This window comes from Mustela lutreola, chromosome 2, assembly GCF_030435805.1.
Source record: "Mustela lutreola isolate mMusLut2 chromosome 2, mMusLut2.pri, whole genome shotgun sequence".
Lineage (NCBI taxonomy): Eukaryota > Metazoa > Chordata > Mammalia > Carnivora > Mustelidae > Mustela > Mustela lutreola.
In genome coordinates, this window is record NC_081291.1 from 95,845,166 (window position 1) to 95,858,936 (window position 13,771).

General features: G+C 35.9%; 1 protein-coding gene across 11 annotated transcripts in view; it reads left to right on the forward strand.

Annotated features, from left to right (window-relative positions):
• Positions 1-13,771, forward strand: part of CEP63 (centrosomal protein 63) — a 55,201-nt gene that overhangs the window by 32,222 nt on the left and 9,208 nt on the right. For 9 of the 11 annotated variants that reach the window (XM_059162659.1, XM_059162657.1, XM_059162655.1 and 6 more), the window contains 4 exons: positions 8,115-8,348; positions 10,397-10,536; positions 11,353-11,490; positions 13,137-13,251. In XM_059162659.1, coding sequence (XP_059018642.1) covers positions 8,115-8,348; positions 10,397-10,536; positions 11,353-11,490; positions 13,137-13,251 — 627 coding nt within the window. The remainder of the gene's footprint in view (positions 1-8,114; positions 8,349-10,396; positions 10,537-11,352; positions 11,491-13,136; positions 13,252-13,771) is intronic. The other 2 variants (XM_059162661.1, XM_059162662.1) reach the window with 1 other exon arrangement.

Genomic DNA, 13,771 nt, shown 5'->3' on the forward strand with positions numbered 1-13,771 from the left:
GAAGTGAAATTGCTGTATCAGTGTACTTGTACATTCTTAAAGATTTTAATATATATTGGCAAAGTACATTCCAAAATTACATTGATCCAGACTTCACCAGCAGTATTTGGGATTGTCCATTTTCTCTCACTTTACCAATATTGGGCACTAATATTTTTTTAAATTTCACCTACTTTTAAGCTTGTCCTTGCCAGTCTGACAGGTGAAGAATATGATACATGATTATTTCTTTTAATGTGCATTTCTTTAATTATGAATAAGTTTGTGCATTTTTTCATCTACTTGCAGACATCTCCATTTTTTGTAAATTGTTTGTGTCCTTTGCTCATTTTTCTTTTAGGAGATTTATATTTTACTATTTTGAAATAGCTCTTCCTACATTGACTATATTATTAACACTTTGTTGTTTTGTTGCAGTTCTGGGTGTTTCCTAGTTTACCTTAATTTTTGCCTGTTAGTTTCAATGGAAATATGGTTGTTTTATAAACAATTATTTAGAATTGCTTAATTCTCTTCTAATTTTTTCTGTAGGGTTTCTATCTTGATGTCATAGTGTAAAGCTTTATCTAAGCCAAGATTTCTTCTGCTTTATAATTTCTTTTTTATATATTTGATCTGATCATTATTATTATATGGTATTTGATAAGCTAAATTTTTTTTTCTAAATGGTTATCCACATATTTTATTGACTGTTAGATTTTGAGAACTTGACAGAGTGATTCTAAAATTTTTATGGAAGAATAAATGAATGGTACTAAGCAGCATTTTCTAAAAGAGCGAGGGTGATGTTCTATCAAATATTAAAATGTATTATATTAAAAAGAACAGTTCTTAAACAACGTGACATTATTAGTTGCAATGATAGAATGATGGTTATATATGCATAGAAAAGGATCCATTTAGTCACTAAAACATAAGGTTATTTCTGTTTAGAAGGCAAGAAATCACGTGCTACTTTACCTCTTGTCCATATAGAAATGTTGAAAGGAGATATTAAGGGAAATCTTTGAGAACATTAAAACATTTAAAAAATTAAAGTATTAAGCCAGCAGAGAGTATAAAATATTTAGCTGATAAATGTTATGTGAGAAAAATAGAGGTTCCATTAAATATACATGTTTTCCTTTTGAAATATTTAGATGACTGTATATCATTTTGAAATATTTAGATGACTGTATATCATTCAAGTTAGCTTTAAATCTACTTCTCAATTTTATATGTATATATATACATATGTGTGTGTATATATATACATATATATATATATATATATATATATAATTTTTAAAGCATCATTTTCATGTTACAACCTATGAAGAAAAGATGATCCTAACTCAAATGTTAATCTGTTGTCTTGGTAGAAATATCAGAGTTAATTGAATTGGGTCAGACCTACTGTTGAAAGTTTATAGTGACATAGACACAACAGTGATAAGAGGGTGTTACTGGGAGCCAGTCTCTTAATGGGCTCTTCAAGCTGCTCCCTGTTGGAAATGCTGCAAGGCTGTAGCCTGCACTGACATATTTGGAGTCGACACTGATGGGGAGATTGATAAAGATGGATCCTGCCACAGTCATAGCTTCATTCTGGGATCCTTTGGAAAATAAAAAGCCCTTGTTTTTTCATATTACATTGTTCTCAGGAATCTCACTATCTGGGAAAGCCATTCCATTGAAGCATCAGGATTACAGTAAAGCCAGAGAAGGATTTGACCTCAGTTGCAGCCACCCCCCCACTTCCCCTACTCTCACACTTCCATTGCCCACCTTGTATTTTATTCCCATCTCCTTGACATAAATTGCCTCTTTAATTATTTCTTTACTTTTAATACCTCTTCTGTGAGTTGTATTGTTGAGATAATTCCACCCATTCCAACAGAGTAGTTAGAATGCAACATGTTAGATTAATAAGAGGAAGTTCTGCAGAGGGGCGGAAGAAAGTATAGAGGGAGAGATGTATGGGGATGGGTTCATATTTACATTTTAATGATAACTGTTACTGTGTGTGCATCTCTTTGGCTGTACTATAGGAATACTTGAAGCGTTTCAATGGAAGCATACCTCCCTGCTAATATTTGAATAGTATAAATTGGATAATGAATTCTTTTAGAAGCATTATACGTTGTGTACTCTGTTACTTTATGTCTCAGTTTTAATTGAACATTAAAGGAATGCAGTATTATAATTGTAACTTTGGCAATATCTTTATCTAGAGGCCTGTTGCCATTTTTGTCTTTTATGAAATTTTTTTGTCCAAGAAAGGGAGGATTACATTTTTTTTCTTTCAGATGGAGTTGGTGTAATATATTCTTGGTTATCCAAATTCTCATAGTTTGAGGATTTTTAAATGATAAATATTCACAGTGTGTAAAAAAGCATGATACATAGCTGTATGATCTTAATTACATTAAAATACTTACTTGCGTAGATACACACATGGGACCCAGAAGTCAAACTGTAAACTGCTTGTGATTATGGATGACTTTGTTCTTTGCTTCTTGTGTTTTTCAGTTTCCTCTTATGCATGTGTTAACTTTTAAAAAATACATTTTTTAAAACCCAAGAAAAAATAAGAAGTTGTTCTGGTTTTGAGTTCAAAAAATTATTGGCAGTGGTTATTGCCAAAAAAGCTCAAAAATAGATTAGCCTTAAGATTCCTCTAATGCCAGATATTTAAGAGAAATAATTGTTACTTTGTAAGTAGTTTATATGGTTGTTTCTGTTAGTCTTAGAAGAGGTATTTTGGAGATATTCTAGTGTGGTTCTGTTCAATAGAAATAAAATGAGAATAATAGTAACTTAAAACTTTCTAGAAGTCACATTTAAAAAGTAAAAAAGAAAGAGGTAAAGATTTTGTTTATTTGAGAGGGAAAGAGAGAGATATCAAGAGCAGAGTTAGGTGCAGAGGAAGAGAGGAAAGCAGATTTCCCAGTGGGGCTCAAACCCAGAATCCTAGGACCATGACTTGAGCTGAAGGCAGATGCCTAACCGACTGAGCCACCCAGGCGCCTGCTACTGCGGTGTTAAACACATAATGCTAGTGTTTTGTAATTACGTGTTGTCTTTCATCTCAAGTGTCCATTTGGGCAGAGGCTTTCTAGCTTTGTTCTGCCAAGGCCCAGGGCGGCTGTGCAGTTTAAGATGGGGTCGGGAAGGTTCAGCAAGTTGGACTCCAGTCTCTCCTCCGCACCCTCACCCAGTCTCTTCAGTTATTTTTTTCTGTACAGGGTTCTTTATAAGAGTTTCCCTTGAGGCAGAATATGTATATATTGCATTTTAAAAGTTTGGACACAGTTGCATGCTCGGCAGTTATTATTGTGGACCTAAACCTATTTGATTTCTTTTTTTCAGACTGTTATAGGAATCTGGTAAGAAGTTTTTGGTTCTTTACACCGGAATCTTGATCTGTAATTTCTACAAACACTATTTGTCTGTTTTTTCACCTTTCTCCTTCCAGTATTCCTCTGCCTTATGGGCACTATTGAGCATCTACTTTATGTGATCATAGTATAAGATTTGGGTCCTGTACAGTATACAGTAAAATCTTTAATCCATGGCAGATTGATTTCCTAAAGACATTTCCATTTAAATTGCTAAAAATAAAACTGGATACCTTTACCTTTTAAAAATATTTACGATAAGACAGTTTTACTTACACAGACAGTTCATGTCTGTCTTCAGTATTTAGATGAAGTACCTATCTGGATGCAGGATTAAAACTTGTGAACGCTAACAACATGGATGGAACTAGAGTGTATCATGCTTAGCGAAATAAGTCAAGCAGAGAAAGACAACTATCATATGATCTCCCTAATATGAGGAAGTGGTGATGCAACATGGAGGCTTAAGTGGGTAGGAGAAGAATAAATGAAACAAGATGGGATTGGGAGGGAGACAAACCATAAGTGACTCTTAATCTCACAAAACAAACTGAGGGTTGGTGGGGGGAGGGGATTTGGGAGCTGGGGGTGGGATTATGGACATTGGGGAGGGTATGTGCTTTGGTGAGTGCTGTGAAGTGTGTAAACCTGGTGATTCACACACCTGTACCCCTGGGGATAAAAATATATGTTTATAAAAATAAAAAATTAATTAAAAAAAAAAAACTTGTGAACACTAGAAAGTTGGAAACTAAAAACTAGGATAGCTGGGATACACAACCTAGGAATTATCGAAGTCTGCTGGAACTTTATACTATAGGTCTGTGAGATAGTCACTAACCAGTTTTAATCAATGTACCTCAGTAGATAAATCATTGAAAGAAACTAATTTTTTTAATTTTAATTTTTTTTAAAGAAACTAATTTGAGATACACCGTATTTGGTTAAGTCTTTTAGCTCAGGAATTGTCTAAATATTGATGATAGAACCAATCTTTCCTCTCCTCCATGCACCTTTTTTCTCAAGGAACAAAATTCCTCAGTTCCCTCCACCCCAGATTTAAACATTTTGTGGTCATTTTGAATCGTCTGAATATGCATGTTTGTAATGTATCTGAAAATACAGAATAATTAACTACATGTAACATGTTCTGGGAAAGGAAAATTTGACCTGGAAAGTTAAGAAGTTTAGTGTTTAAGAAAAAAAACCCAATTTATGAGCTTCCATAAGAAATAAAATAATATATTATAGTTCCTGTATTTCCTGTAATATAAAGAGGAGAGGAATCCAGTTTTCTTATGTGATGACTCAGATGCAGTTAGACTTCTGCACTAGTGGGAGAATAATGCAGCTGTTCCTGTAGTAGGTGGGTAGCATCTCTTCTCCTGAGGAATCCCTTTCCCTTCTCAGTTCTTTTTTACCGCTTCTCAAGGTAGTTATTATATGATTTCTTAAGGTTTCATTATTTGAGAGCAGTTTTCTGTTTGTGACAACATGGAGAGGGAGGTACAGAGATTTCCTGTGTGCTCCCATACATGCATGGCCTCCTCCATTCTCAACATCACTCACCAGAATGCTACCTTTGTTACTAGGGATGACCCTACACTGACACATGATAGTTTACTTTAGGGCTTCCTCTTGGTATTTTTTGCTCTGTATGAGTTTGTACAAATGTGTAATGACAATACCCATCATTGTAATAGCATACCGAGTATTTTCACGGCCATAAAATTCCTCTGTGCTTTCCCTGTTCATCTTTCTCCTGCCCTGCATCCCCATAATCACTGATATTTTTATTGTCTCTCTAGTTTTGCCTCTTCTAGAATGTCATATAGTTGGAATCATACACTATATAGTCTTTACAGATGGGCTTCTTTCCCTTATTAATGTGCATTTAAAGTTCCTCCGTGTCTTTTCATGTCTTGATAGCTCATGTTTTTAGCACTGAATGATATTCCATTGTTTGGATGTACCACAATTTATTTATCCACTCACTTACCGAAGGACATCTTGGTTGCTTCCAAGTTTGGGCAATTATGAATAAAACTGCTGTGAACATACATGTGCAGGTTTTTGTGAGAACATATTTTCAACTCCTTAGGGTAAATGGCAAAGAACACAATTGCTGGATCATATGGTAAGAATATATTAAATTTTGTAAGAGAACACCACATTGTCTTCCAAAATGCCTACAACATTTTGTATTCATACCAGCCATGTATGAGAGTTCTTGCTGCTCCACATCCTCACCAGCATTTGGTATCATCATTGTTCCAGATTTTGGTCATTCCGATAGATGTGTAATTATTGCATTAATTTGCATTTCCCTGGTGACATATGATGTAGATCATCTTTTCATATGTCTATTTGCCATCTGTATATCTTTTTTGGTAAGATGCCTTTTCAGGTCTTTGGCCCATTTTTTAATGGAGTCGTTTGTTTCCTTATTCTTGGGTTTTAATCTTGATATATTTTGTATAATGGTCCTTTATCAGGTATGTCTTTTGCAAATATTTTCTCCCAGCCCCTGGCTTGTCTTGCTGTTCTCGATACTGTCTTTCAGGGAGTGGAAGTTTTTAATTTTAATCAAGTTCAGTTATTTATTTCAGGGCTTATGTCTTTTGTGTCGTATCTAAAAAAGCATTCCTATACCCAAAGTTATCTAGGTTTTCTTCTATGCTATCTCCTAGAAGTTTATAGTTTTGCATTTTACATTTAGGTCTATGATCCATTTTGAGTTAATTTTTATGAAGGTTAGAAGGTCTCTGTCTAGATTTATTTTTTTGCTTAAGGTTGTCCAGTTGTTACAGGACCATTAGTTGAAGAGACTGTCTTTGTTCTATTGTATTGCCTTTGCTCCTTTGTCAAAGATTAGTTGACTCTGTTTATAGGGGTCCATTGCTGGGCTCACTATTCTGTTCTATTAAACCGTTTCTCTTTTCTTTTACTGGTATTTTGATGTCTTAATAATCATTGCTTTATAGTAAATCATGAAGTCAGGTAGCATGAGTCTTCCAACTTCTTCTTTTTTTTTTTTTTAAGATTTTATTTATTTATTTGACAGAGAGAGAGAGAGATCGATCCCAAGTAGGCAGAGAGGCAGGCAGAGAGGGGTGGGGGAAGCAAGCTCCCTGCTGAACAGAGAGCCTGATGTGGGGCTCAATTCCAGGACTCTGGGATCATGACCGGAGCCGAAGGCAGAGGCTTAACCCACTAAGTCACCCAGGCACTCCTCCTCCAACTCTTTCTTCTTCTTCAATATTGTGTTGGCTAATCTGAGTCTTTTGCCTTTCTGTGTAAACTTTACAATCAGTTGGCCAATATCCATAAAATAATTTGCTGGGATTTTGATGGGGATTGTGTTGAATCCATAGATCACAGGGGTAGGAACTGACATTTTGACAGTGTTGAGTTCTCCTATCCATGAACATGGAATTTCTCCTCATTTTCTTAGTTCTTTGATCTAATTCATCAGTTTTATAGTTTCCTTTAAATAGATCTTGTATTTATTTAGTTATATTCATACTTAGATGTTAATATAGATGATACCATGTTTTTAATTTAAATTCCACATTTTCATTATTGGTATATAGAAAAGTGATTGAGTTTTGTATATTAACCTTATATCCTGCAACTTTGCTATAATTTCTTAATTCCAGGAGGGTTTTTTTTTCTTTTTAAGTTTTTATTTTAATTCCAGTTAGTTAATATACAGTGTAATACTAGTTTCAGGTGTACAACATAGTGATTCAGCAATTCCATATATCAGCCAGTGCTCATCACAATATGTATACTCCTTAATCCCCATCATCTATTTAACCCATCTCCCTACCCACCTCTCCCTCTGGTAACTATCAGTTTGTTCTCTGTCATTAAGAGTCTGTTTCTTTCTCTTTTTCCCTTTGCTTCTTTATTGTGTTTCTTAAATTCTACTCATGAGTGAAATCATATGGTATTAATCTTTCTCTGACTTACTTCTCTTAGCATTACATTCTTTAGCTCCATCCTTGTCATTGTAAATGACATGATTTCATTCCTTTTCATAGGTAATAGTCCATTGTGTATATATACTACCTCTTCTTTATCCATTCATCAGTTGATGGACACTTGGACTGCTTCCATAGCATGGCTATTGTAAATAATGCTGCTATAAACATAGGGGTGCATATGTCTCTTTGAATTAGTGTTTTTTATTTGTTGGGTAAATACCCAATAGTGGGATTGCTAGATGGTAGGGTTCTATTTTTAATTTTTGAGGATTCTTCTAGGAGAGTTATTTGTTGTTGTTGATTCAGATTTTCTACATGGACTATCATGTTATCCTTGAGCAAAGGCAGCTTTTGTGTCTTCCTTTCCAATCTGTATACCTTTTATTTCCTTTTCTTGCCTTATTGCGTTAGCAAGGTCATCCAGTTGATATTAAAAAGGAGTAGTGAGAAGTGTATCCTTGACTTGTACCTGATCTTAGTGGGAAAGCTTTGAGTTTCTCATTATTAAGTATGATGTTAGCTGTACAGTTTTTTTTTTCTTAGATCATCTTTAGCAAGTTGAGAAAGTTCCCTTCTAGTCCCAGTTTTTATCATGAATGGGTTTTTTGGGTCATGAGTAGGTTATTATAAATAAGCTAATGCTTTACATTTTTTGGCAGTAAAACTCACTTTATTTTAGTCTTCCTTATTCATCAATTCTTCTTTTATTATTTCACTTCTGTCTATTGGTAATCTGTGTTTCTAGGCTCAGCTTGTCAATCGGAAACAGAAATTAGAGTCTGTGGAGCTGTCCAGCCAGTCGGAAATTCAACACCTGAGCAGTAAGCTGGAGCGGGCCAATGATACTATCTGTGCCAATGAGTTGGAAATAGAGCGCCTCACCATGAGGGTCAATGACTTGGTTGGAACCAATATGACTGTTATGCAAGAGCAGCGGCAAAAAGAAGAAAAATTGAGGGAATCTGAAAAACTATTAGAGGTTTGTTTTTAAATTACTATAGTTAGTGAAATGTGTGTATGCATGTTTTTAAGAGAAAATAACCCAAAAGTCCATTAACTGAATGAATAAAGAAGATGTGGAGTGTGTACACACACACATACACACACACACACACACACAGAGTGAGAGAGAGAGAGAGAGAGAGAGAGAGAGGAATATTACTCAGCCATCAAAAAGAATGAAATCCTGCCATTTGCAATGACACAGATGGAACTAGAGTGTATTATGCTAAGTGAAATAAGTTTGAGAAAGACAAATACCATGATTTCACTCATATGTGGAATTTAAGAAACAAAACAGATGAGCATAGGCAAAGGGGAAAAAAGAGGGAGGCAAACCATAAGAAACTCATAGATAGAGAACAACTAAGGGTTGCTGGAATGGAGGTGGGTTGGGGGAAGGGGATAATTGGGTGACGGGCACTTGTGATGAGCCCTGGGTGTTACATGTAAGTGATGAATCACTGAATTCTCCTCCTGAAACCAATATTACATTATATGTTAACTAACTAGCATTTTTTATATTTATCTTTTTATTAGTTTCAGAGGTAGAATTTAGTGATTCATCAGTTACATATAACACCCAGTGGTCATTACATCACGTGCTTTTCTTAATGCCCATCACCCAACTATCCCTTACCCTCCAACCCTTCTCCCCTCCAGCTAACCCTGAGTTTGCTTCCTAGAGTTCACAGTCTCTATGGTTTGCCTCCCTCTCAATTTTCATCTTATTTATTTTTCCTTCCTTTCCCCTATGTTCATCTGTTTTGTTTCTTAAATTGCACATATGGCTGAAATCATATGGTATTTGTCTTTCTCTGACTGATTTATTTTGCTTAGCATAATACCCTCTAACTCCATCCACATCATTGCAAATTGCAAGATTTCATTTTTTTTTTTGATGGCTAAGTAATATTCCAGGGTGTGTGTGTGTGTGTATGTGCTCACGCACCACATCTTCTTTATCTGTTTATCTGTTGATGGACATCTGAGCTTTCATATTTTGGCTATTGTGGACATTGCTGCTATAAACATTGGGGTTCATGTGCCCCTTTAAATCACTATGTTTGTATCCTTTTGATAAATACCTAGTACTCTAATTACTGGGTCATAGGATGGCTCTATTTTCAACTTTTTGAGGAACATCCATACTGTTTTCCAGAGTGGCTGCACCAGCTTGCATTCCCACCAGCAGTGTAGGAGGGTTCCCCTTTCTCTGCATCCTCGCCAACATCTGTTCTTTCCTGAGTTGTTCATTTTAGTTATTCTTACCAGTGTGTGGTAGTATCTGGTTGTGGTTTTGATTTGTATTTCTCTGATGCTGAGTGATGTTGAACATTTTTTCATGTGTCTGTTGGCCTTTTGTATGTCTTCTTTGGAGAAAATGTCTCTTCATGTCTTCTGCCCATTTCTTGGCTGGATTTTTTATTTTTTGGGTGTTAAGTTTGATGAGTTCTTTATGGATTTTGGTCAGTAGCCCCTTATTTGGTAAGGCATTTGCAAATATCTTCTCCCATTCTGTGGGTTGCCTTTTAGTTTTGCTGACTTGTTTCCTTTGCTGGGCAAGAGCTTTTTATCTTGATGAAGTCCCAGTAGTTCATTTTTGCCCTTTTTCCCCTTGCTTTTGGCAATATGTCTAGTGAGAAGTTGCTGCAGCCAAGGTCAAAGAGGTTGCTGCCTGTGTTCTCTAGGATTTTGGTGGATTCCTGTCTCACATTTAGGACTTTCATTCATTTCTTGTTTATTTTTGTATATGGTGTAAGAAAGTAGTCCAGTTCATGCTTCTGCATTTGGCTGTCCAATTTTCCCAACATCATTTGTTGACTAATTGGAATTTAAATAAGAACTTAAAGAAAATTAACCTTGAACTTGGTTCGAGAATCTGTGGATTCTTCCATATTCCCTAGCTAATGGATCAGACATTGATAGCCTTATTAATATTGTACCTGTTATAGTCTGACTCTCTGGCTTTCTTTTCTCATGAAATAGAAAAATTGTAATAACATCTGACTTTTTTCTATTTTTCAGATTCTCCAGGAAGAAAAGAGAGAATTGAAAGCAACACTTCAGTCTCAAGAAAATTCCATGCATGAGGAAAGAATGCAAAAGGAGAAGCTACAGGCAAAGTTAAAGCCAACTGACACTCAACACACACTAGAGACCGTAAGGTATAATTAATCTTTAATATTAATTACATCCACTTGGAGTTTTGAAATTGAGAACCAGTTTTAATATTATTATATATTCATAATTTTGTGTTTGATCACATTATGCGTTTTCTTATTCACCTTTAATTTCTGAGTTAGATTTTTATAGCGTTATAATTTTTTTCTGCCTCCAGTTTGGGTCCCTAATGAAAAGACTGTAATGTTAGAAAGTAGAAACCACTTGGTCAATCTATACTCTTGGTAAAACTCCAAATGTGGAAGGAATTGTGGTCCATGTCTCCTGGAATGCCTCCCTTTCTTGGTAGACTAGGTCATGACAAGTGGCTGCTTGTCATCAACATCATCAATAAGGCAACTATCGAGATAGCTCATTAAAAAAAATCCTTCACCTCATTGTATTTCTATGTAGGAATTATTTCCGTGAGGCTTGTAGTGGAGAGTAATAGAAGGAACTATGCTCCTTTCGCTTGATTTAAGTCTGGTATACATTTCTGTACTTGCCAGAACTTTCCTGTAACTTTTTCAGCTTTTTTGGCTCAAGGTATCAAGTGGAAACAAAAAGTTTTGTCATTTTGCCTTTATCCTTGAAAAACAGGTCAAATCTCAGTTGAAAAAGGAGTTAACTGCTCCTGACTTTTTTGGGAAGCATCATCTGATGCCTCTTTATTCTCCCAAGTGTTCTTTTCCTGAAGCAGGAGACAAGCTGAAGAGTTCCGAAGAGTTTTATTACCAAAAACAAGTGGGAAACATGAACTGATTGTGAATTGTTTTATCTGCGAAGATCAGAGATCTTTATCAGCCCTCCTCTGTCTTTAGGTCACTGGAGGAGTCACAGGCCGAAAGGAGGTACACCTTGCAAGAGCAGGGGGACTTAGGCAACATGCTGTCCCATCTGGATTTCACCCACAGTAGTGAAGAACTTCTGCAGGCAGAGGTGACTCGTTTGGAAGGCAGGTAGATAATTACGTACACATTTCAAGAATGTTCAAGTAGCTAAAAATGATTCTTGATCATCATATTGATAAAGTAAACTAATGTCATAGTCTTAGTGAAGGGGCACCTGCATGGTTCAGTCACTTAAGCAACTGACTCCTGATTTTGGTGCAGGTCTTGATAGCAGGGTTGTGAGATGGAGTCCCATGCCAGGCTCTATGCTTGGTGGCAGTTTCCTGTCCCTCTGCTCCTCTCCCTGCTTGTGCTCGCTCTCTCTGTCTTAAAGAAATAAATAAAATCTTTAAATAAGTAGTCTTAGTGAAAAAATTAGTGTTTTTTTCTTTAGCATCCACAGATAGCCTAACTTTTTATTTCATTGCAAAAACAGAAGCAGTGAAAGGAGAGTTTCCTAATTTTTCTACCACCAAATCTACCAGTCTGCCTGCATTTGTGCCTGTAGTCTGTTAGAACACATGAGCTGATAGATGACATGTCTGTTCCCCTAAGATTTCACTATCGTCCTGTTTGCACAGTTTTTAATTTTCTTTTTACATCATCAAGTTCTTCCTTTCTGCTGAATCATTCTCGCTGGTATAAAGTAGGCTTTAATATTTCCCATATTGGGAAAAGATTAAAACCCTCCTTGAATCCTATATCCCTGGCAAGTTCTTCCCACATTTCTCTGCTCTCCTTCAAAATCAGATTCTTCAAAAGAGCTTTCTATACTGACTATACCAATTTTAATTTTGCATTTTGCAAAATTTATATTTTCTAGCATAGATTTTCCATTGATTGACTTTTTAGTATCTTACATGTGAATATATTTTACTGTGCTCCCATCAGACTCTAAGGACCTACTTCTTATTTCTGACTTGCAGTGTGACCTTACACCCTTAGCCTCTTTAAGCCTCAGTTTTCCCATCAGTAGCTAGGACAAGAGTATCTTGTGATTTTTTTCTCTCTCTACCTCAGTGTTTGACACACTGTACTGATGTACTTAGTACCAAATAAGCGAGCATTCTAGGATATTGAGAAATAGGTAAAATTGAGATAAATGAAATAAACACCAGTGTTCAGTAATAATCAGTGTTCAGTAATAAAAATGACTTTAAAAGTTTTTTTTATCAAAAGAAAAAGGAACCCAAATTAAATAGTTTATTTGTATTGTTTAGTTTAAACAAAATATTCCCTGAGAAAGGAGCAAAAGGATTTTATTAGCAAAAGTGAGTGGTGAGATCTGAGAGTTATGGTGCCCCTGGTTCTCATATCTGGTGAGGGATTGATTCCTAAGTAAGGGTGACAAGTGGAAGCTTTGTGTAGGCTGGAATTGTAATCAAGTACGGTAGAGATTAGAATTACAATGGTAACTCCTATCCAGTTTAGGAGAGAAAAGTGGTAAAGTTGCTGTAATCTTCAGAATTTTATAACCAGTTAAATTTTAAGCAGAGGCAAAGGGTGTAGATAAACACAGAAATCAAAAATATCCCCAAAAGTTTGAATTGGATTTAGTTGCCTCTGTTGATGAGGAAATTGGAAATGAGTTTTAAATTGGGGGTGGGAGGTGCTATTTAAGATAATTCTTGGACAACAAAAGGTAAGTTAGATAATTGAATCTGTGGGCTTCAGGGTTTTTGAAGTATGTGATCATATTTTTGTCTCATACACAGCTTAGAGTCTGTGAGTGCAACATGTAAACAACTGAGCCAAGAACTGATGGAAAAATATGAAGAATTGAAGAAGATGGAAGTACATAACAATGAGTACAGGGCAGAGATTAAGAAGGTAAAAATCTGCCTGTCTGCAGTCGCCAAGTTGTATGTATTAGTGGACTGAGCTGTAGGTTGGAAGGTCACAGGAGTTATGTTTAATGATAGAAAAATGTGGTTCAAGGAGCCACTTGGTATTCGGAAGTAGACACACACCTTCAGCGTGCTTAGGGAAAGTTTTTGTCATCCTCAGGGATGACATAGAAGCATTCTTGAGGTAGTTGAAGCCTCTCCTCTCTGAACTCTAAGCTTTATTTTAAACATGTTTTGATGAAAAACTTTCTAAAAGATTTACACTCTTTTGCTTTCAAAACGGTTTCATATGAACGAGCACTTAATATTTTCACAGACTGAAGATGGTTGTTAAGGGTATGTATTCTGCGCCGTGGTGTACTCAGTATCCTCGTTGGCTGCTGAGGTGTGCCGAGTTGTCTGTCTGCATTCATGGGCCCCGGCTAGTGTGTTTGTTGACTCGTAATTTTTATCACTTATTTGAGATTACTTCTAGCTTCCTTCTTCCTCTTGCCTTTCTGTTG